The 25,000-nt window shown below is 49.8% G+C and overlaps 2 protein-coding genes across 15 annotated transcripts in view; one reads left to right on the forward strand and one right to left on the reverse strand.

The window, feature by feature from the left end:
* Positions 1–25,000, reverse strand: part of LOC308147501 (NACHT, LRR and PYD domains-containing protein 3-like) — an 835,749-nt gene that overhangs the window by 809,689 nt on the left and 1,060 nt on the right. For 12 of the 14 annotated variants that reach the window (XM_080519690.1, XM_080519686.1, XM_080519682.1 and 9 more), the window contains exons 1-4: positions 23,574–23,785; positions 23,056–23,263; positions 20,881–22,684; positions 20,627–20,800 (exon numbers count right to left, since the gene is read on the reverse strand). In XM_080519690.1, coding sequence (XP_080375816.1) covers positions 20,627–20,800; positions 20,881–22,684; positions 23,056–23,263; positions 23,574–23,783 — 2,396 coding nt within the window. In that variant the 5' untranslated portion in view covers positions 23,784–23,785. Of the gene's footprint in view, positions 1–20,626; positions 20,801–20,880; positions 22,685–23,055; positions 23,264–23,573; positions 23,786–24,705 lie in introns of those variants that run through there. The other 2 variants (XM_080519688.1, XM_080519687.1) reach the window with 1 other exon arrangement.
* LOC308147500 (uncharacterized protein) overlaps positions 1–25,000 on the forward strand; it is a 1,504,609-nt gene that overhangs the window by 522,457 nt on the left and 957,152 nt on the right.

Below are 25,000 nucleotides of genomic sequence, written 5' to 3' on the forward strand. Positions count from 1 at the left end.
CCGCAGGAGGGTTCGCCTCCTCCCTCCATCAAACAAGGTGTTCGGGTGGTGGCTGACCCCCGGTCCTCTGTGGAGGACGTTCTCCTCGCTGTAGGGGACGTAGTGGGTCAAATCAATATTTTGTATGGCTCCAGGATGAATAAGGCCGTGGTGGCTTTTCTCCGTGAGGAGAAGATGGTTCACTCACTGGTGGAGCAGGGAATCGTCCTGGAGGATCAATATGTCTCAGTGTCCCCGCTGTTTGTCCCGTCCACCCGGGTCACTGTGTCCGGGGTTCCCCCGTTCATCCCCAACCAGCTGCTGGAGAACCAACTCACCCGTTTCGGGAAGTTCTCCGGAGGCTTTAGAGAAATTAAATTAAACTGCAAAAACGACAAACTGCAGCACGTCCAGTCGCTCCGCCGACAGGCGTTCATGTATTTAAATGACCCGGAACAGACGCTGGAGGTGTCCTTTAAAGTAAAGTACGGAGACGGGTACTACACCTTGTACGCCAGCTCGGGGAGCATCAAGTGTTTTGAATGCGGGGACGTCGGACATAAACGTCTGGCGTGTCCGCACAGAGAGCAGCCGGCACGTAGCGGCGGCTCCGCGGAGCGCCGCGGCGCGGCCGCTGCGCCTGCCGCCGCTCCGCGGGCGGCACCATGGGGTGCGCCGCGGCCGGGGCCGGAGTCTGCGGGTCCTGAGTGTCCCGGTGGATCAGGGTCGGAATGGCCGACCCCCGGTACCAGCGTTCCCACTGGGGCACGGGTAGGGGCTCCGACCCCGAGTGCCGACGCGGCCCCAGAGCCGCAGGCAGAAATAACGGAGGTGGAGGAGGTGGAGGCTGTAAGCAGCTCTCCACCACAAGGGAAAAATAACAAGAGGAAGTTGCAGGATGACAAGGAAATAAACACTGACAAGAAAAATAAGGAGACGCACACTGTTGATGACAATGGACTGATAGAGACTGAAACACACACTGAGCAAACTGACACCCCCAGCACACACACACATACACACGCACCCCACACTGACACCCCCAGCACACACACACATACACACGCACCCCACGCTGACACCCCCAGCACACACACACACACATCTCACACTGACACCAGTGACCTGACAGACAAACACCTGGATGACGACATGGAAGACGACGACTCCCTCTCCCAGTTCTCTGACTCTCCCTCTCAGGACGACTCCTCTTCATACACACTACAAGAAATAAACGACTTTCTGGACGAGACTTACGGACGACAGTCAGTAGACGTGAAAGACTTTTTTTCGGACGTGGACAAATTTATTAATTCTGTGCTAAAAATCAATAAGCAGGCCAGCACTGAGGAACTCAGCAAACAGAAAAGATTCCGGCTAAAGAAACTCCTGACAAAACTGAGGAAGGAAAGGAGAGGGAAGACCCCTTCTTGAAATACACTAGTAACATGGCTCTTATTCTGAAGGTGGTCTTCTCTAACTGGTGGTGGTTCACTGTCCTGCTCTTCTTCTCTCTTCTCATGGAGACTCTCAGGGTGGCTACTCTCAATATGAACGGAGGGAGAGACAGAGAAAGGAGAGCACTAATAGCAGAGCTGTGCAAGGACAAGAAAATTGATGTCCTCCTCCTCCAGGAGACGCACAGCTCTCTTGATAATGAAAGAGACTGGCTCCTGGGCTGGAGAGGGGAAACCGTCTTCAGTCATGGCACTAATTTCAGTGCAGGAGTCGCAGTGCTGTTCTCACCCCACCTGTGTCCTGCAGACATTTCCTCCTGCGAGGTGGAGCAGGGCAGGGCTCAGGTGGTGCAGGCAAAAATAAGAGGAACCGAGTTCACTTTCATTAACATCTATGCCCATAACACCGGGGCCAACCGTGTTCAACTCTTTCACAAACTAAACAATAAACTAAAACAACTTAACAGCAGCTCTTTCACAATCATAGGAGGAGATTGGAACTGCACCACCCATCCAGACTCTGACAGGAACACACAGGAACCACACCCACCATCAGTGTCCGCCCTTTCCACCCTCATAAATGAAAACGACCTCTTAGACACCTGGAGGACCCTTCACCCCACAGTAAGGCAGTACACCTGGGTCAAGGCCACAGACAGCAGGGTCAGTGCAGCCAGACTGGACCGGATCTACATCAACAGAACACTTAATAACCGTCTGGTCCAGTCCTCCATCACACCGGTAGGTTTCTCTGACCACCACCTCCTGGTCACAGACGTGTCTCTACAGACACGCCCACAGCCTCCTCCATATTGGACCTTTAACCTCCAGCTCACTCAGGACACTCTTTTCTGTCAGGCTTTTGCCGTCTTCTGGACCCAGTGGAGACGGAGGAAACTGGACTTTGTGAGTTTGGCCAAATGGTGGGAGGTGGGGAAAACTCAAATTAAACTCTTTTGCCAGCAGTACACTGCTCACAGAACACAAACACAAAAAAACCATCTTCATCTACTAGAACAGGAAATTAGTACACTAGAAGAACAAATCACTAAAGGGACTGTCGGCAATACAACACTACACGAAAGGAAGAAAGCGCTAAACACTTTCCTCCATACAAAAGCAAAAGGGGCTTTACTAAAAAATCGGATCACCTCAATTAAAGACATCGATGCACCGACCCGCTACTTCTTCAAACTAGAGAAAAAACCCAGGACATACAATATAATGACACACCTCAAACATAGCAATGGAACAATAACAACAGACCCTGCTGAGATGAGAAAGCTGGCCATCAGGTTCTATTCAGACCTCTTCAGCACAGAGACATGCGATGCTGGTGACGTGGCCCAGATCCTGGAGGGGCTCCCACGGCTGGAGGAGTCCATCTCAACATCACTGGAGTCCGGTTTCTCCTTTGAGGAGCTAACCACGGCAATTCAGCAACTTAGCTGTGGACGGTCTCCCGGGATCGACGGCCTCCCAACAGAGTTCTACACCAGGTTTTGGAGTGTACTGGGGCAAGACCTGTTTGTAGTTTTTAACTCCTGCTTGGACTCGGAACTGTTGCCCCTAAGCTGCACGAGGGCCGTCCTGACCCTGCTGCCCAAGAAAGGAGATCTGGGCCTTCTAAAGAACTGGAGGCCAGTGTCACTCCTCTGCACGGACTACAAAATAATAGCCAGGTGTATTGGCAACAGATTGAGGGACTGTCTGGATAACATCATTGCAGTGGGACAAACATACTGTGTCCCAGAGCGGAGCATCATGGACAATATCTTCTTGGTTAGGGACACTATTGACATTTCGCACTCGGAGGGGCTACAAGTGGGACTGTTCTCCATCGACCAGGAGAAGGCTTTTGATAGAGTTGATCATCTTTATTTATTTAAAACACTTCATTCTTTTGGTTTTGGTGATAAGTTTATTTCTGCAATTAAACTGCTTTACACAGGTGCCACTGTATTGCTGAAAGTTGGGGGGGGGTCTGAGCCGACCGGTCCCTGTTCAGAGGGGGATCCGGCAGGGCTGTCCCCTGTCCGGGATGCTGTACAGCATCGCCATCGAGCCCCTTTTGGTTCAGCTCAGGAGCAGTCTACCAGGCCTACCAATCCCAGGAAGTGGGAGAACTGTGGTGCTATCAGCTTATGCTGATGACATCACAGTTTTTATAACCCACACAGCAGACATCCAGACCCTGCAGAATAAACTCACCCTATATGAGAAGGCCTCCTCAGCCAAGGTGAACTGGGCCAAGTGTGAGGGGCTCCTTCTGGGGCAATGGAACAATCAGCAGCCAACTTTACCTGCTGGGCTGCAGTGGAGCACTGAGGGAATGAAGTGTCTTGGTGTCTTTCTCGGAACCAACGACTTCCAAAAGAAGAACTGGGAAGGTTTGGCAGAGAGAGTCAGTGCCCGATTGTCTCGATGGACCTGGGTCCAGCCACAGCTGTCTTACCGGGGGAGGACTTTGGTTGCTAACAACCTGGCTGCTTCGATGCTCTGGCATCGGTTCACTGTGCTAGAACCGCCTGCAGCCCTGATAAAGGACATACAGACCAGACTGGTGAACTTCTTCTGGGGCGGAGCTCACTGGACCAGAGCCTCTGTCTTGTATCTTCCTCTGGCTGAGGGAGGTCAAGGGTTGATCGACCTCCAGAGCCGGCTGCAGACCCTCCGTCTCCTGACTGCACAGCGCTACCTGTACCACCAGGAACAGACATGGACACAAACGGCATCTGTGCTGCTGGGAAAAATCAGGAGCTTCAATTATAACAAACATCTGTTCCTCCTGAACCTGGCTGAAGTAGATCTATCCAACACATCAGTCTTTTACCAGTCAGTCCTGAGAGCCTGGAGAACTGTTTTCAATGCCCGGAGAGACCCGTCCCAGGTGCTTGGAAATGTAAGAGAGGAGCCACTGTTCCATAACCCCATGCTCCAGGCCAGGCTACTCCACTCCCTGACCATACAGAGGGCCTTAACATCAGCTGGTCTGACTAAGCTGGGGGACCTGAGGACGGCGGGACAGTGGAAGACGGCAGCCAGGTTGAGTCATGAGATCAGGCTGACATCACAAAGACTGGTGGAAAAACTGCTAGAGGAGGTGATGAGAGCTTTGCCAGGCTCCTTCAGGGAGGCCCTAGGGAAGGAAGCATCATCTCACCAATCAGCCATGGATTCCGTCTTCCCACAGCTGTCCATCAGTGCTGCAGTGAGTCAGCAGGAGGTGGACAATGGACTTCTGCTCTCCTTCGCTACACCAAAACTCTCTGACTTTTCCAAACTGAAGAAGAAGGACCTCTACATCGTCACAGTAAAGGTCAGGAACTGTGTGTCGCTGACTGGTGTCCGGGAGTCCAGGTGGGCTGGGACATTGGCACCAGGGTCCTCACCCAGAGGCAGCTGGAGGTCCCTGTACAAAGCCCCCATTGAGAAACGCACTGCAGATCTCCAGTGGAGGGTGGTACATGGGGCCGTGGCCACAAACAGACACGTGGCACGACTCAATCCCCAAACTGACAGTCGTTGTGTTTTCTGCCAAGCTGAGGAAACCCTGGATCATCTCTGGCTGCACTGTCAGAGACTGAGTTCCCTCTTTGCTCTGCTGCAGCAGTGGTTGACCCAGTTAGACCATGTTTTCAACAGCACCCTCTTCATATTCGGACCAAAGTACTCTGCAGCCCAACGCAGAAACGTCTGTCTGGTTAACTTCCTCATAGGACAGGCGAAAATGGGGATCTGGCTCTCTCGACGCAACAGAAGGCAGGGTGCAGGGTCTGATGATGCGCTTCAGGTTTTTAGAGGCCTGGTGGCTGCGCGACTCAGGGTGGAGTTCACCTTCTACAAAATGGTGTCCAACCTGAGAGAGTTTGTTTCTGTTTGGACTGTCGGTGATGTTCTGTGTACCATAGAGCAGGAAGAACTACTACTGCACTTCTAGTGTGTGTGTGTGTGTGTGTGTGTGTGTGTGTGTGTGTGTGTGTGTGTGTGTGTGTGTGTGTGTGTGTGTGTGTGTGTGTGTGTGTGTGTGTGTGTGTGGTTTTTTTTTCTCCATTGTTGTTTGTTTTTTTCACTGCATGTATATAAGTATTTTTGTCTTTTACTTTCAATTCCTATCATCTTTGTATGAGTTTTCTTAAAAAAAAAAAACATATCCAACTGTACAGAAAAAAAAAAAGGGTGAAAATAAAGGACTGGTTAAAGGTCAAAAGGTCTCTCTCTCACTCTCTCACGCTCTCTCTCTCTCTGTCTCTCTCTGTCTCACTCTCTCTCTCTCTTTCTATGTCTCTCTCTCTCTCCTTCTCTCTCTCATGCTCTCTCTCTCTCTCTCTCTCTCTCTCTCTCTCTCTCTCTCGGTGCATGCTGGGAGTGTGTGGGTGTGAGTGTGTGAGCGGGTGTGGATCGTCGGAAAAGTTTGAGTGTGAAAACTGGTTTTCTGCACTTGAATCTTCGGTGTTTTCTCCTCCCCTGGTTCTTCCATGTGAAGGTAAGAGGAGTTTCATTCATCACCTGGAAGGAAAAGAGGTATTTGTGTGAGTAAGTGAAGTGTTTTGTTGGAGGAGTGATGGCGTCCCTCCCGCAGGAGGGTTCGCCTCCTCCCTCCATCAAACAAGGTGTTCGGGTGGTGGCTGACCCCCGGTCCTCTGTGGAGGACGTTCTCCTCGCTGTAGGGGACGTAGTGGGTCAAATCAATATTTTGTATGGCTCCAGGATGAATAAGGCCGTGGTGGCTTTTCTCCGTGAGGAGAAGATGGTTCACTCACTGGTGGAGCAGGGAATCGTCCTGGAGGATCAATATGTCTCAGTGTCCCCGCTGTTTGTCCCGTCCACCCGGGTCACTGTGTCCGGGGTTCCCCCGTTCATCCCCAACCAGCTGCTGGAGAACCAACTCACCCGTTTCGGGAAGTTCTCCGGAGGCTTTAGAGAAATTAAATTAAACTGCAAAAACGACAAACTGCAGCACGTCCAGTCGCTCCGCCGACAGGCGTTCATGTATTTAAATGACCCGGAACAGACGCTGGAGGTGTCCTTTAAAGTAAAGTACGGAGACGGGTACTACACCTTGTACGCCAGCTCGGGGAGCATCAAGTGTTTTGAATGCGGGGACGTCGGACATAAACGTCTGGCGTGTCCGCACAGAGAGCAGCCGGCACGTAGCGGCGGCTCCGCGGAGCGCCGCGGCGCGGCCGCTGCGCCTGCCGCCGCTCCGCGGGCGGCACCATGGGGTGCGCCGCGGCCGGGGCCGGAGTCTGCGGGTCCTGAGTCTCCCGGTGGATCACGGTCGGAATGGCCGACCCCCGGTACCAGCGTTCCCACTGGGGCACGGGTAGGGGCTCCGACCCCGAGTGCCGACGCGGCCCCAGAGCCGCAGGCAGAAATAACGGAGGTGGAGGAGGTGGAGGCTGTAAGCAGCTCTCCACCACAAGGGAAAAATAACAAGAGGAAGTTGCAGGATGACAAGGAAATAAACACTGACAAGAAAAATAAGGAGACGCACACTGTTGATGACAATGGACTGATAGAGACTGAAACACACACTGAGCAAACTGACACCCCCAGCACACACACACATACACACGCACCCCACACTGACACCCCCAGCACACACACACATACACACACACCCCATGCTGACATCCCCAGCACACACACACACACATCTCACACTGACACCAGTGACCTGACAGACAAACACCTGGATGACGACATGGAAGACGACGACTCCCTCTCACAGTTCTCTGACTCTCCTTCTCAGGACGACTCCTCTTCATACACATTACAAGAAATAAACGACTTTCTGGACGAGACCTACGGACGACAGTCAGTAGACGTGAAAGACTTTTTTTCGGACGTGGACAAATTTATTAATTCTGTGCTAAAAATCAATAAGCAGGCCAGCACTGAGGAACTCAGCAAACAGAAAAGATTCCGGCTAAAGAAACTCCTGACAAAACTGAGGAAGGAAAGGAGAGGGAAGACTCCTTCCTGAAATACACAAGTAACATGGCTCTTATTCTGAAGGTGGTCTTCTCTAACTGGTGGTGGTTCACTGTCCTGCTCTTCTTCTCTCTTCTCATGGAGACTCTCAGGGTGGCTACTCTCAATATGAACGGAGGGAGAGACAGAGAAAGGAGAGCACTAATATCAGAGCTGTGCAAGGACAAGAAAATTGATGTCCTCCTCCTCCAGGAGACGCACAGCTCTCTTGATAATGAAAGAGACTGGCTCCTGGGCTGGAGAGGGGAAACCGTCTTCAGTCATGGCACTAATTTCAGTGCAGGAGTCGCAGTGCTATTGTCACCCCGCCTGTGTCCTGCAGACATTTCATCCTGCGAGGTGGAGCAGGGCAGGGCTCAGGTGGTGCAGGCAAAAATAAGAGGAACCGAGTTCACTTTCATTAACATCTATGCCCATAACACCGGGGCCAACCGTGTTCAACTCTTTCACAAACTAAACAATAAACTAAAACAACTTAACAGCAGCTCTTTCACAATCATAGGAGGAGATTGGAACTGCACCACCCATCCAGACTCTGACAGGAACACACAAGAACCACACCCACCATCAGTGTCCGCCCTTTCCACCCTCATAAATGAAAACGACCTCTTAGACACCTGGAGGACCCTTCACCCCACAGTAAGGCAGTACACCTGGGTCAAGGCCACAGACAGCAGGGTCAGTGCAGCCAGACTGGACCGGATCTACATCAACAGAACACTTAATAACCGTCTGGTCCAGTCCTCCATCACACCGGTAGGTTTCTCTGACCACCACCTCCTGGTCACAGACGTGTCTCTACAGACACGCCCACAGCCTCCTCCATATTGGACCTTTAACATCCAGCTCACTCAGGACACTCTCTTCTGTCAGGCTTTTGCCGTCTTCTGGACCCAGTGGAGACGGAGGAAACTGGACTTTGTGAGTTTGGCCAAATGGTGGGAGGTGGGGAAAACTCAAATTAAACTCTTTTGCCAGCAGTACACTGCTCACAGAACACAAACACAAAAAAACCATCTTCATCTACTAGAACAGGAAATTAGTACACTAGAAGAACAAATCACTAAAGGGACTGTCGGCAATACAACACTACACGAAAGGAAGAAAGCGCTAAACACTTTCCTCCATACAAAAGCAAAAGGGGCTTTACTAAAAAATCGGATCACCTCAATTAAAGACATCGATGCACCGACCCGCTACTTCTTCAAACTAGAGAAAAAACCCAGGACATACAATATAATGACACACCTCAAACATAGCAATGGAACAATAACAACAGACCCTGCTGAGATGAGGAAGCTGGCCATCAGGTTCTATTCAGACCTCTTCAGCACAGAGACATGCGATGCTGGTGACGTGGCTCAGATCCTGGAGGGGCTCCCACGGCTGGAGGAGTCCATCTCGACATCGCTGGAGTCCGGTTTCTCCTTTGAGGAGCTAACCACGGCAATTCAGCAACTTAGCTGTGGACGGTCTCCCGGGATCGACGGCCTCCCAACAGAGTTCTACACCAGGTTTTGGAGTGTACTGGGGCAGGACCTGTTTGTAGTTTTTAACTCCTGCTTGGACTCGGAACTGTTGCCCCTAAGCTGCACGAGGGCCGTTCTGACCCTGCTGCCCAAGAAAGGAGATCTGGGCCTTCTAAAGAACTGGAGGCCAGTGTCACTCCTCTGCACGGACTACAAAATAATAGCCAGGTGTATTGGCAACAGATTGAGGGACTGTCTGGACAACATCATTACAGTGGGACAAACATACTGTGTCCCAGAGCGGAGCATCATGGACAATATCTTCTTGATTAGGGACACTATTGACATTTCACACTCGGAGGGGCTACAAGTGGGACTGTTCTCCATCGACCAGGAGAAGGCTTTTGATAGAGTTGATCATCTTTATTTATTTAAAACACTTCATTCTTTTGGTTTTGGTGATAAGTTTATTTCTGCAATTAAACTGCTTTACACAGGTGCCACTGTATTGCTGAAAGTTGGGGGGGGGTCTGAGCCGACCGGTCCCTGTTCAGAGGGGGATCCGGCAGGGCTGTCCCCTGTCCGGGATGCTGTACAGCATTGCCATCGAGCCCCTTTTGGTTCAGCTCAGGAGCAGTCTACCAGGCCTACCAATCCCAGGAAGTGGGAGAACTGTGGTGCTATCAGCTTATGCTGATGACATCACAGTTTTTATAACCCACACAGCAGACATCCAGACCCTGCAGAATAAACTCACCCTATATGAGAAGGCCTCCTCAGCCAAGGTGAACTGGGCCAAGTGTGAGGGGCTCCTTCTGGGGCAATGGAACAATCAGCAGCCAACTTTACCTGCTGGGCTGCAGTGGAGCACTGAGGGAATGAAGTGTCTTGGTGTCTTTCTCGGAACCAACGACTTCCAAAAGAAGAACTGGGAAGGTTTGGCAGAGAGAGTCAGTGCCCGATTGTCTCGATGGACCTGGGTCCAGCCACAGCTGTCTTACCGGGGGAGGACTTTGGTTGCTAACAACCTGGCTGCTTCGATGCTCTGGCATCGGTTCACTGTGCTAGAACCGCCTGCAGCCCTGATAAAGGACATACAGACCAGACTGGTGAACTTCTTCTGGGGCGGAGCTCACTGGACCAGAGCCTCTGTCTTGTATCTTCCTCTGGCTGAGGGAGGTCAAGGGTTGATCGACCTCCAGAGCCGGCTGCAGACCCTCCGTCTCCTGACTGCACAGCGCTACCTGTACCACCAGGAACAGACATGGACACAAACGGCATCTGTGCTGCTGGGAAAAATCCGGAGCTTCAATTATAACAAACATCTGTTCCTCCTGAACCTGGCTGAAGTAGATCTATCCAACACATCAGTCTTTTACCAGTCAGTCCTGAGAGCCTGGAGAACTGTTTTCAATGCCCGGAGAGACCCGTCCCAGGTGCTTGGAAATGTAAGAGAGGAGCCACTGTTCCATAACCCCATGCTCCAGGCCAGGCTACTCCACTCCCTGACCATACAGAGGGCCTTAACATCAGCTGGTCTGACTAAGCTGGGGGACCTGAGGACGGCGGGACAGTGGAAGACGGCAGCCAGGTTGAGTCATGAGATCAGGCTGACATCACAAAGACTGGTGGAAAAACTGCTAGAGGAGGTGATGAGAGCTTTGCCAGGCTCCTTCAGGGAGGCCCTGGGGAAGGAAGCATCATCCCACCAATCAGCCATGGATTCCGTCTTCCCACAGCTGTCCATCAGTGCTGCAGTGAGTCAGCAGGAGGTGGACCATGGACTTCTGCTCTCCTTCGCTACACCAAAACTCTCTGACTTTTCCAAACTGAAGAAGAAGGACCTCTACATCGTCACAGTAAAGGTCAGGAACTGTGTGTCGCTGACTGGTGTCCGGGAGTCCAGGTGGGCTGGGACATTGGCACCAGGGTCCTCACCCAGAGGCAGCTGGAGGTCCCTGTACAAAGCCCCCATTGAGAAACGCACTGCAGATCTCCAGTGGAGGGTGGTACATGGGGCCGTGGCCACAAACAGACACGTGGCACGACTCAATCCCCAAACTGACAGTCGTTGTGTTTTCTGCCAAGCTGAGGAAACCCTGGATCATCTCTGGCTGCACTGTCAGAGACTGAGTTCCCTCTTTGCTCTGCTGCAGCAGTGGTTGACCCAGTTAGACCATGTTTTCAACAGCACCCTCTTCATATTCGGACCAAAGTACTCTGCAGCCCAACGCAGAAACGTCTGTCTGGTTAACTTCCTCATAGGACAGGCGAAAATGGGGATCTGGCTCTCTCGGCGCAACAGAAGGCAGGGTGCAGGGTCTGATGATGCGCTTCAGGTTTTCAGAGGCCTGGTGGCTGCGCGACTCAGGGTGGAGTTCACCTTCTACAAAATGGTGTCCAACCTGAGAGAGTTTGTTTCTGTTTGGACTGTCGGTGATGTTCTGTGTACCATAGAGCAGGAAGAACTACTACTGCACTTCTAGTGTGTGTGTGTGTGTGTGTGTGTGTGTGTGTGTGTGTGTGTGTGTGTGTGTGTGTGTGTGTGTGTGTGTGTGTGTGTGTGTGTGTTTTTTTTTTCTCCATTGTTGTTTGTTTTTTTCACTGCATGTATATAAGTATTTTTGTCTTTTACTTTCAATTCCTATCATCTTTGTATGAGTTTTCTTAAAAAAAAAAAAAAAAACATATCCAACTGTACAGAAAAAAAAAAAGGGTGAAAATAAAGGACTGGTTAAAGGTCAAAGGGTCTCTCTGTCTCTCTCTCTCTCTCTGTCTCTCTGTCTCTCTCTCTGTCTCTCTCTCTCTCTCTCTCTCTCTCCTGTTGCACTGCATGCTGGGTGTGTGCGTGTGAGCGTGTGGCAGGTCGTGTGTTTGCGGAGAATGGAGTTGAGTGAGTGAGTCGGCACAAAGTTTCCATCTTCATGCTGTCACTCTTTGGGAGGAGGTAAGAGCTGTTTTCTGTGTTTGAGGTGCGTGGTTGGGGAGTTACTGTGGGGGGAGAGGCGGCCGGGCATGGCAAGCCCCTCGGCTCCGTCGCTTAAACATGGGGTCAGGAAGTGGCTGACCCACGGTTCACCGTTGAACAGGTGTTGTTGGCCCTCGGGGAGCAGGTGGGCCATGCAAACATTACATATGGGTCCAGAATGAACAAGGCTGTGGTGGCCTTCCTGCGCGAGGTGCGTTTGGTGCACGACCTCGTTGAGAGCGGGTTAGTTTTGGACAATGAGTTCGTAACTGTGTCTCCATTGTTTGTACCTTCCGTCAGAATCACGGTTTCTGGCGTGCCCCCGTTCATCCTTAACGACAGCATTGAGAAAGAGCTGGTTCGCTTTGGAAAGCTGGCCAGCGGGTTACAACCGGTGCGTCTGGGCTGTAAAGACGCCAGACTGCAGCACATGAAGTCCCTGAGGAGGCAGTGCTTTATGTACCTGAACGACCCCAGCGGTGCGCTCCAGTTGTCATTTGCAGTGAAACACGAGAATAGACACTACAGTCTGTACGTGAGCTCGGGAAGTATGAGGTGTTTTGAGTGCGGGGACCTCGGGCACAAGCGGGCGTCCTGCCCCCGCTGAGAGGGCCGAGCCGGGGAGTCCGAGCGGGCGACGGGGGGCGAGGAGGCAGCGGGTGCAAGGAGCGAGGAAACACGAGTGACAGAGCAGGAGCAACTACCGGGGCCTTCCGGTGCTGCAGCTGCTCAGATTGAGGCGGGGGTGCCCAGTGAGCCGCAGGATGATGATGTGGGGAGTGGGCCAGAGGTGGCAGTTCAAACACGGGGAGAAACTGTAAACAGTGCCCCGCCCCCGTCACTGAGCACTGAGCGAGGTGCTGGAGCAGAGGGCAGGGCGGAGCCAGGAGGCAGCAGTGTAGAGAGCAGCGGGCATGATGCTGGTGAGGAGGCCAGTCCACAGTGGGCAGGAGGTGAAATCAATAGGCAGTGTGAGGAGGATGAGGAGGACATGGACGATACATTGTCACAACTGTCTGACCTCTCCCAGGAGGCGGGGTTAGACGAACCCCCCGCCGACTCACTTAGTGACATCAATGGCTTTTTGGATGTCACATATGGGAAAAAGGTGGAGAATGTGCAGGATTTTTTCCCAGATCTTGAGCCTTTCATTAAATCTGTAAAGAAGATAAAGAAGCAGGTTGGCATTGACCAACTGAGCCAAAAGAAAAGGTATTGGTTGTCAAAATTAGTGGGTAGGATAAAAAAGGACAGAGTGGGGAAGAGGAGTTCTGAACTGTTATAATGGCTGGTGCACAGTGGGGTCTCTTTCTTTACGTGGGTTTTTTTTCTATTGTATTCTATCCTCTTTCTTCTATGGAGAGCCTTATAGTGGGGACGCTCAACATTAATGGGGGTAGAGATCGAGAGAGGCAGGCGGCTGTGGCTCAACTCATGAAACTTAAACGCATTGATGTGTTACTCCTACAGGAGACACACAGTACTGCAGATAATGAGACGAGTTGGGCGGGGGTTTGGTCAGGGCCTTTGTTCATGAGTCACAGTTTTAATGTGAGTGCAGGAGTGGCGGTCATGGGTTCAGATCGGGTGGTTTTGGGAGGAGCCAATCACCTGGAGGTGGAGGGAGGTAGACTGCAGGTGGTGCAGGCCACAATTAGAGAGACACATTTTGTATTTATAAATATATATGCACACAATTCACCAGTTCATAGAGCACAGCTACTACAGTCACTGAACAGGCAGCTTAAAAACTACGATAGTAACTCTGTGGTGATTGTGGGCGGGGCTTGGAACTGCACAATCCATCCCTTGGACAGGAACAGTGTTGAGCCTCACCCAAGGGTAGCCTCTCTGTTGGATAGTGTACTGAGGGAGAACGATCTCATTGACACATGGAGGCAGTGCCACCCTAGGGCCCGTCAGTACTCATGGGTGCGCACGGGGGGGGGGGGGGGGGGGGGGCAGTGTAAGTGCAGCCCGCCTCGACAGGCTCTACACTAATCAAACACACTGTAACAGAGTAAAGACATCTCAAATCATCCCCATTGGTTTTTCAGACCACCATTTGGTGGGAACAGAGTACTGTGTGCCGGGTCGCGCGCGTCGCTGCCCCTACTGGCGACTGAATGTGAAACTGTTGCAGGACAGGGTTTTTGTCGGGGCGTTTGGGGACTTTTGGGAGCAGTGGCAACTCAGGAAAGCAGATTTTGAAAACACCTTGAAGTGGTGGGAGGTGGGGAAGAGCCAAATTAAACTTTTTGTGCAGCAGTACACTGCGAACACCCATAAGAATGAGAGGGAGTGTTTAGAGCAGTTGGAGCAAGAGGTGGCCATCTTGGAGGAGGGGGTCGTTATGGCAACTGGGAGCAATGATGCCTTGTCAGACAGGAGGGGGGCACTAAGGAGGTTTATGAATGAAAAGGCCAAAAGGGCGTTGGTGAGGACCAGGATGACAGCTATTTAAGACATGGACTCACCGACACAGTACTTTTTCAACCTGGAGAGGGGGACTCGGACTAACACTGACCTCATGCACCTGAGACTGGCCAATGGGGAGGTTACATCTGACCCTTCACTGATGAGACAGGAGGCTATAGCCTTCTATACTGAACTGTTCGAGGCCCGTGACTGCAATGCGGACTGTCAGGGACAGATAGTAGAAGGTTTGCCGGAGCTGGAGGAGGCTCAGGCCACAGCCCTGGACTCTCCCATCACTCTGGAGGAGATGACTACTGCAGTACAACAACTCAGCGGTGGACGGGCACCAGGGATCGATGGTCTCCCCCCTGAGTTCTATAAAAAGTTTTGGACTGTGTTAGGGCCTGATCTATACATTGTCCTTACCGCTGCACTGCAAAGGGGGCTACTGCCTGGCAGCTGCACCAGAGCAGTGTTGGCGCTCCTGCCAAAGAAAGGCGACTTGACACTTTTAAAGAACTGGAGACCAGTCTCCCTGTTGTGCGCAGACTACAAGATAATGGCGAAGGTGCTTTCTAACAGGTTGAGGGACAGTCTAGACTCTATAATCCACCAGACACAGACATATTCTATCCCTGGACGTACCATCATGGACAGCCTTTTCCTTATTAGGGACATCATTGGAGTTGCTAAACTGAGGAAACTGGACCTTGGGCTCGTGTCGATAGACCAAGAGAAAGCGTTTGATAGAGTGGACCACCGTTATCTTTTTAACACCATGAGAGCGTTTGGTTTTCCTGCAGCTTTCACGGCTTGGATCGGAACACTGTACGCAGGGGCTACGGTGCTGCTCAGGGTGGGGGGAGGGCTGAGTCGACCTGTGGAGGTGCGGAGGGGCATCAGGCAGGGCTGCCCTCTTTCTGGAATGCTCTATGTTCTAGCTATTGAGCCCCTGCTTCACCAGCTCAGGAGGGGGCTGAGAGGCCTTACGGTGGAACAGGTGTCGCAGCCCCTTCACCTTGCAGCGTATGCAGACGACCTCACCATCTGTGTATTGGGACAAGAGGACGCGGACACCGTGGAACAAAAACTTTCTCTTTATGGGCGCGCCTCCTCAGCTAAGGTGAACTGGACCAAGTGCGAGGGGTTTCTGTTGGGTCAGTGGGTCCACCAGACGAGGCCCATCCTTCCTGGAGGATTGCAGTGGAGCACGGAGGGGATTAAGTGCCTAGGCGTGTGCCTGGGAGACGATCAGTTCCAAGCGAAAAACTGGGACGGCCTTGTGGAGAAGGTGAGTGCCCGATTGTCTCGATGGACATGGGTCCAGCCCCAGTTGTCGTACAGGGGGAGGGCTCTGGTCGTCAACACTCTGGCTGCCTCCTGTTTGTGGCACCGTTTCACCGTCTTACAGCCTCCAGACTCTGTGGTGGTGAAGATACAAAAGAAGCTGGTGGACTTCTTCTGGGGGGGCTTCCACTGGCGGAGTGCAGCTGTTCTTTATCTTCCGGTGGATGAGGGAGGACAGGGGTTGACAGATCTCTCCAGCCGTGTGGTCGCACTCCGCTTACAGACTGTGCAGCACCTGCTCTATGGCCAACATCCGCTGTGGGCAGAGTTGGCGGCCGTCTTGCTCCATGGAGTGGGGGGCCTGGACTACGACAAACACCTGTTCCTCTTGGACCTCAAAGGGGTCGACTTGACAGGCACCACGGGGTTCTATCACTCTGTGCTGAAGGCGTGGAGCTCAGTGCTGTCAATCTCCCGAGAGGAACCATACGGTCGTGCAGGAGAAGAGCCGCTTTTCCATAATCCTGTGGTCAGGAGCGACATTCTGGAATCTGCTCAGGTGAGACGGGCGTTGGTGTCTTCAGGGGTGACCAGACTAATCGACCTGCGGACGGAGAGAGGCTGGAAGAGTGCTGCCCAGCTGAGCCAGGAGACTGGGATAAGGTCTCAGCGGCTGATTGAGAAGCTGCTGGAGGAGGTCCGGAGAGGGCTCCCCCCACGCTTCAGAGAAGCCCTAGGGACGTGTGGAGTGAGTCCACCTGTCCGCCCTTTGCCCTTCCCTCCACTGTCGGTGCAGGCTGTAGTAGCACAGCAGGGAACAGCTGGCACCCTTCTGTCCTTTTCCATCTTGCCAACAATGGCCACAGTGACAAAGAAGGAGCTGTACATCACTGCGACTAAAGTCCACCATAGAGCTGCGCTGGCTGCCACCCCGGAGTCCAGGTGGTCAGGTGTGTTGGCCCCGGGGTCGTCTCCCAAAGGCAGCTGGAGGTCCCTGTACCGACCTCCAATTGAAAAACGCTGCGCGGATCTCCAGTGGAGGGTGGTGCATGGGGCCGTGGCCACGAACAGACATGTGGCCCACTTTGACCCAAGGTCCGACAGCCACTGCGCTTTTTGCCCGGAGGAGGAAACGTTGGAGCATCTGTGGCTGTCCTGCTCCCGACTCCCCTCTTCACTCTACTGAAGCAGTGGGGGGATGAACTGGGCCTGCCGTTCACAAGGGAACTTTTCATGGTAAAGTCTCTCGCTCTCTCTCTCTCTGTCTCTCCCCCCTCTCTCTTTCTCTCTGCCCTCTCTCTCTCTCTCTCCCCCCCCTCTCTCTCTCTCTCTCTCTCTCTCTCTCTCTCTCTCTTTGTCTGTCATGGAGCCTGTCAGAGGTTGACAGTAGAGCTGCAACAATGAATCCATCAAGTCAATCAAATGTGATGATTACAAGAGTGATCCACTATTTCATGATGGATTGGTTGTGTGGTGTGATTTCTGCTCCCTCACCATGTTGCAGAGCCGTTGACTTCACCTTCAGAGCTTTGTCAACGTCTGCTGACTGAAATCAAGTTGAAAAGCTCCACCAGCAGAGAGAGGTGGAGGCAGAGTGGAGGCGGTACAGTAGAAGCTCTGAGGAGTGGAGCGGTAAGAGCCACACCCTGTACTGGGCCACACGTCACTGTGCAGCCACACTATTGAACTGTTCACACACCTTCATGAGGACAACCTGCTGGACCAGGACAACGGACAGCTTGTCCTGGAACATTTCAACTGAGAGACACTAAAGACCAAAACACTTGGTCTGGACCAGAGGATTAGAATATTCAGACGTTGTGGTGTCAGGAGATGAGTTTAGAGATGTGAATGATGGCGCCTCTCTGCAGCACGGTGCTGCTCTGTGAAGCTCCTCTCCTTTAGTTTCACTTTCCCTTTACAACCGACCAAGAAGCTCCAAGCTGCTCCACCAAGCAAGGTGCTTCTAGAGGATTTATACAAGCTTTGTTCTCACTCTTCTTTCTATTTTGCTCCACACTATTTCATTAAAATGGACTTTATGTTGACATTGTAGTCATTTTCAGTTTCATCTTGTAAAAATACAATTCCATTCCAGACACTGTGACACAACAAAGAACAACTTTGAAGAGTACATTTAAAGGTTATTATAGCAATATTTTACCAGTCTGGTCACTCAGGATGAAACTGGACTGTATGTGGTCCCCGAAGTAAAGTAAATATTATTTAATAATTATCTTGTATACATCTTATATTCATGTAAATATATGAATATATATTGAATACATCTTTGTATTGGTTCAGTTCTGTGCTTTAAAATCACCAAAACATATTTGATGTTTGGTTCGTTCAATATTAGCTGGTTCCACAATTTGAAATGTTTCTTTTTTTTCCCTTTTTAACCGATTCATCAATGAATTAAAAAATAATGGACCGATTAATGGATTATTATAATGATTGTCAGTTGCAGCCCTGGTGGACAGTGAATTGTCCAGTGCAGCACCTTGTTCTTCTACCAAGCTTTGAAATGTGGAGCTCCACACGGCTCTGCCACAGTCACAGGACTAAAGTCTCAGTTTCTCATGGAGATCCTCAGTGTGGATCATCTCATATCAGCCTGATGTCTGACCTTTAGTGGAACACAACTTTCACTGCACACAAACTCAAACATGGAGTCTGACCTCAGAGTCTCCAGACTACAGAGTGGACTCTCCAGAAAACCACACAGCTGCTCAACTCCTGAATCCTGCAGCTGGTTCAAACTCAGGTCCAGATGTTTCAGATGTTTCAGGAGGGAGGGGTTGGACTTCAGAGCTGAGGTCACAGAAGAACAGCTGATCTCTGACAAACTGCAGTCAATCAACCTGAATAAAGAGAGAAAGAAGTGAGATTAGAGGACAAAGTGTGATGTTGAAGTCATTGAGAGTGAAGAAGGTTCAGACTGGAAGAGTTTAGAAATGTAAAGTCCAAACAGCTGAAGGACCAGGAGGAGAAGAGTCTCATCAACATGCTGATCACTAACATGCTGCAGAGCTCAGTCCACCTCTGTCCTCCAACATCTGGACCAGGACACACACACACACACACACACACACACACACACACACACACACACACACACACACACACACACACACACACACACACACACACACACACACACACACACACACACACACACACACACACAGTGTTGTGATTGGTCAGACTGAAGCCAAAAGGGGGCGGGGTTAATGCTGTGCACCTGCAGACCACAGAGAGGAGAGTCGGAGGAGTAAAGGTGAAAAAAGAGAGCAGTTCTATTGGAGATGGATTTTATTGCCCCTGGAAGTCAGAGCAAGTGGCAGAAGAGCTGCTTTGGACTTTTGATGAGTTTCACTGGAAGATTGATGAATTAGTGGACAAAAGGACGTCTGAAGTCTCTGGCAGCACGACTGTAAGTCCTGTGAATTTAAGTGACTGTTATTCCACAGTAGAAAAAAGGCTTCAGAGGTTTTTTGTATTGGTTGAAGGTATTGACTGGATTGTTTTTCATTATTTAGGTGTTTGTTGGGTTGTTTACTTCAGAACTGTGGGAGCAGAGATATTGGCCTGTACTTTGTTAAATCTTCTTTGTTTCTAGTTTTGTGCTTCAGCTTGATTTGAGTCATTTACTGAGGAAATTGTCCAGTTTGGAAAGACAAAGGTTCCAGATGTGTGTCAGTGGTTTGGAGATAAAGTCTCACCCTCTTGACTGTTTTCATGTCCATTTAGTCTCAATCACAAGTTTTGGTTTTACATTTATTATTCATTTCTATGATTTCTTCCTTACTAATGATAAGTCTCTGTGTGTTTATCTTTACACTCTTTAATATATTCCATGTGTGTTTAATGGGATTGTTCTTGTTTCCTTATATTTCACTGTATTTATTTTCCTCATTTGTTTTTAAACATTCTCTCAGTAGGAGTTTATTTATTTTCGTATTTCACATATTTATTTGCATCTTCTTTAGTTTTGTGTTTTATAAATTCTCTGTATCTTGTATTTTTCTTTTTGACAGAATTTATTCAATCCTTCGTTGATCAGTTGATCTTTTTATTGTGTTTTTTCATTAATAGTTTAACATTTCTTAATAATTCTGCTTTTCTTAGATTTATTGACATTGTTGTCTATATATTCTGATTCCCAGTCACTTGTCATAAATGGTGATTTTCCACTAGTTCCTACTCAGCCTTACTCGCCTTGCCTCTACTCGACTCAGCCTCGGTTGTTTTCCATTACAATCGTACGGCCACGGCGTGGGCGGAGTCATCAGAGCTTTCTCCGTCATGCACAATAATCACCTCGATATGATGCTTCACTCATTGCAACAATAACAACTGCAGAGATGTTGAACTCTTTTTGTATTTTTTTCTTTTTCAATCGATCAATGAAAGACTTTATTTGTCCCCGACGGGGATAATTAAAAGGTCAAATAGAGCAAATCTATAAATCTCTAAATAGATAAATAGTGCAACAACAGACTACAACTCCATCACCGGTAAATAAATATCAGTAATAGTAAAAATGTGATAATAGAAGTGAGTCAGATATAAATAGAACAGAGAATGAAGGTCAAAGGTTAAATATGTATCAGCAGGAGGCCAGGCAGTGATCAGAACGGAGTTTTTAGAAAAACCTCTTGTCCTTTTTATTTTGAGACAGTGGAGGAAAGTAACTAAAAAGTGACTTGTGATCTAACTGAGTTACTATTACAAACAATCACTTAAAGGTAATCAGTAAAGTAACTAAATTACTTTTTAAAGGAGTGGTGTGGCAGTCGTGTCGTGTCAGAGTCTGAGGCAGAACTCTGTGACATGGAGCGTCACAAACACAGTGAGTGGAGGAAGTAAAGCTGCTGCTCTACACCTGAACTTACCCTGGAAACTTGACTTGTTGTTTTACTTCCTGATTAATAGAGGAGAAACTATCTAGAGGCTGCAGTGTTCTACTGACACGTTCTACTGATGTTCTAGAGATGTGAGCAGGAGAACAGAGAGTGGTGGATATCAATGATCAATGATGTCAGAACCTGAGATCTTCCAGTTTACAGTGAGGACTCTCCAGTCCAGCACACAGCTGCTTCACTCCTGAATCCTGTAGGTCGTTGTAACTCAGGTCCAGATGTGTCAGACTGGAGGACTGAGAGCTGAGGACTGAGGACAGAGCTCCACAGCTTCTCCATGACAGACGACATCTGCTCAACCTGAAGAAGAACCAACAATGAAAACCAGTTCAATGTTTGTCATGGACTCAGTTCTACATCTTTGTTCCTGAACCACGTACACAGCTTTGTTGGAGGCTTTGACCACTGGCAGCAGCTTCAGAAGAGCCTCCTCTGAAGCACAGTATTTCCTCAGGTCAAACTCCTTCAGATCTTCTTCTGATGACAGTAAGATGAAGACCAGAGCTGACCACTGAGCAGGAGACAGTCCATCAGTGGAGAGACGTCCTGATCTCAGGGACTGTTGGATCTCCTCCACCAGAGAACCGTCGTTCAGTTCATTCAGACAGTGGAACAGATTGATGCTTCTCTCTGTAGACACACTCTCACTCAGCTTCTTCTTGATGTACTGGACTGTTTCCTGATTGGTCTGTGAGCTACTTCCTGTCTGTGTCAGCAGACCTCGGAGTAGACTCTGATTGGTCTGCAGTGAAAGACCCAGGAGGAAGCGGAGGAACAAGTCCAGGTGTCCATTTGGACTCTTCAAGGCCTCGTCCACTGCTCTCTGATGGAGATGCTGGAGATTAGCTTTCTTCTTAAACACTTTTGACCACCGGGAGGTTTGTTGTTGTTCATCCAGGAGGTTGATTCCAGACTTGATGAAGGTCTGATGGACATGAAGAGCAGCCAGAAACTCCTGAAGGCTCAGATGGATGAAGCAGAAGACCTTGTCCTGGTACAGGCCTTGCTCCTCTCTAAAGACCTGTGTGAACATTCCTGAGTACACTGAGGCTGCTCTGAGATCGATGCCACACTCTGTCAGGTCGGGTTCATAGAAGATCAGGTTTCCTTTCTGCAGCTCCTCAAAAGCCAGTTTTCCCAGAGACTCCATCATCTCCCTGCTCTCTGGACTCCAGTGTGGATCTGTGGCAGCTCCTCCATCATACTTGACCTTCTTGACTTTGGCCTGGACCACCAGGTGGTGGATGTACATCTGAGTCATGGTCTTGGGCAGCTCTCCTCCCTCTCTGCTCTTCAACACCTCCTCCAGAACTGTAGCAGTGATCCAGCAGAAGACTGGGATGTGGCACATGATGTGGAGGCTTCGTGAGGTCTTGATGTGGGAGATGATCCTGCTGGCCTGCTGCTCCTCTCTGAACCTCCTCCTGAAGTACTCCTCCTTCTGTGGCTCAGTGAACCCTCGGACCTCCGTCACCATGCCGACACAGTCAGGAGGGATGTGATTGGCTGCTGCAGGTCGTGTGGTGATCCAGAGGCGAGCAGAGGGAAGCAGTTTCCCCCTGATGAGGTTTGTCAGCAGCACATCCACTGAGGTGGACTCTGTCACATCAGTCAGGATCTCAGTGTGCTGGAAGTCCAGAGGGAGGCGATACTCATCCAGACCGTCAAAGATGAAGACCACCTGGAGGTCTTCAAAGCTGCAGAGTCCTGCTTCTTTGGTTTGAGTGAAGAAGTGATGAACAAGTCCCACCAAGCTGAACTTCCTGTCCTTCAGCACATTCAGCTCTCTGAAGGTGAATGGGAATGTGAAGTGGACGTCCTGGTTGCTTTGGTCTTCAGCCCAGTCCACAGTGAACTTGTGTGTCAGGACTGTTTTCCCAATGCCAGCCACTCCCTTTGTCAGCACTGTTCTGATTGGTGGAGATCTTCCAGGTGAGGCTTTAAAGAGGTCTCCTGGTCTGATGCTGGTTTCTGCTCTGTCTGCTCTCCTGGATGCTGCTTCAATCTGTCTGACCTCATGTTCCTCATTGACCTCTGCAGTCCCTCCCTCTGTGATGTGGAGCTCTGTGTAGATCTGCTTCAGGAGGGTGGACTCTCCTGCTTTAGAGACCCCCTCAAACACAACCTGGAACCTCTTCTTCAGGGCACATTTCACCTTCTGTTGGCAGACTCCAGTAGCAGTTCCTGAAAAGAAGAAACCATGAATGAGTTGAGTGTGTTTGACATTGAATGTGAAGATGACAGTGTGTTAGTGGAGATGTTTCTCCTCCATCAGCTCCATCAGCTCCTCAGTGGAGACCAAACAGCCTCTGGTCTGATGCACATGTTTGCATCACATGAACAGCAGAGTTCAGGAACTCTCTTTGTGTCTCCTCGTCTCTGCTTTTGGACTCTGCTGCTTGTTTTGGACTTCCTGCCTGTTTCACACTTTCTGTGTCTGACCTGGAAATGACCTCTGTTCTCTGGACGGACTCTGTTTCTGACTGCTTTCTGCTCCAGCTGAGAACATTTCAGGTTTCATCTCCATCCTGTGAAATGAGATCAAATCCTCTTACTGCTCCACAGACGCTGAGCCAGCTCCTCCTGCTTCATCCTCCTCAGGAAGTCCAGTGTGATCCTCAGAAATGACTCTCTGCTGCTCCTCTGCTCTTCATCCTCATCCTCCCTCTCACTCCCTGAGCATGCTGGGTAATCTGGACTCAGGAGCTTCTGCATCTTCTTCAGCTCCTTCTTCATGAAAGTCACCATGTTGTCCTCCAGCAGCTGGAACAGAGAAACATGTGGAGTTGACTTTGAGCTGAAACTGAAGCCAGATTGAGATGTGAGAGTAAATCCAGTGCAGAGAGCAGGATGGACAACATGTGAAGCCAAATCACACTTCATGTGGGATCCAGCAGAAACAGCTTCAAGCATCAGTGAAGACTGGAAGCTGGATGAAGGTTGGACTGTTTCACTTTGGACCTGAATGGATCTAATAAGCTGAGTGTCTGTTTCATGTTTCAGCTGGAAGTCACAACAGCTTCTTCTGTCTCATGATGTGACAGTAAAGTGTTGAATGGACACTTGTTCTCACCATAAATATGGAGTCCAGATGTGTTTGCTGCTGAGGGGCGGAGCCACCACGGAGAACCTGGGAGCTCTGCTGGCTCACGCTGCAGAAACATGTTGACATGTTAGTTAAAGCTGCTGTGTGGTGTGATGATGAATCCTGACACAAACACTGATTCTCAGCCCTCATCAGCACTTCCTGCTGCACATTTAAAGTTCCTCTACCTGAAAACATCTTTAAACTCTACTTCTCATAAAACATCCCTTCTGCACAGAGAATCAACCAAAAACACCAAAACAAGACCATCAACACTCATTTGCACTCTTTTCCAACCTGCAGTTTCCCAAATCGATCACACCAACATTGATGTTTACAAACAAACCAGCATTTGTGTCCATGAAACTGAGTTTATGTTTCCTAACTGATGTCATCTTGGGAAATCTGCCTCATGGGTTTCTGGGATATCAAAGATGATGTCGCAGAAGCTCCAGCAAAATGATCAACATTGGACTGATTCAGCCCAAAATAAAAGGACAGACTTTCTCAGAGAAAGAAGATTAAAGCCAGGAGAAAATTCTTAAATGTTGTGAAACTGATGGTTAATCAGCAAGCGGTCGACAAACTGGTAAGTTCCTTGAAGTGTCTATGCTGGAATGATGTGTTTGTGTGAGTGTCATGATGAATTATATCCAGAAATGTATGAACAACATATGTGAGACGAACATCAACAACTGAAACTGGATATTTTTCCATGTGGATTTTGGTCGAGGAACTTTAAAGTTGAAAGTCATTCAGTTGAAATCTTTGACATCCACCCATCCCCCTCTCCTTTGGTGTTCCTCAGGGCTCTGTACTTGGTCCCACCTTCTTCATGGTCCATCTCCTCCACTTGTCATATTTCTCATAAATACATCATGAAGTTTCTTTGCTATGCAGACGACACTCAGCTCTACGTCTCCACCAAACCAACTCCACCCTCCACCCACCTCCATCAGTGACGATCTACAGGACATCAAATCCTGGAGTGTAAGATCACACTTTGCTGCTGAGTTTGTACTTTGTACTCTTGTACTAAAATACTGGAAGTGAATGTTAGAGTGAGCAACTTCTCTCACTCTGGTTTTGAGGAGATGAAAGGAAACAAAGAGTTTCTTACTTTGTGTCTGAAGGTCCAGGTTCACCTCTGAAGTCTGGTGGAATATCATTGGACCAGTCACTCTTCATAGACAACCTGCTGGATACTGAAGACCCTGCTGTGTGTCTGAGCTTCTGACCTCTACACACACACACACACACACACACACACACACACACACACACACACACACACACACACAGTCAAAATGTTCTGTTAGATCATCAACAGATCAACATGATTCTTTTCATTTCATTTCCTGTTTTCAACAAAAGAACTTTAATGTTATTTTTTTCTGGAAAAGTTTTCAGGATTT

Source organism: Blennius ocellaris, assembly GCF_963422515.1.
Source record: "Blennius ocellaris genome assembly, chromosome: 24".
Taxonomy (NCBI): Eukaryota; Metazoa; Chordata; class Actinopteri; order Blenniiformes; family Blenniidae; genus Blennius; species Blennius ocellaris.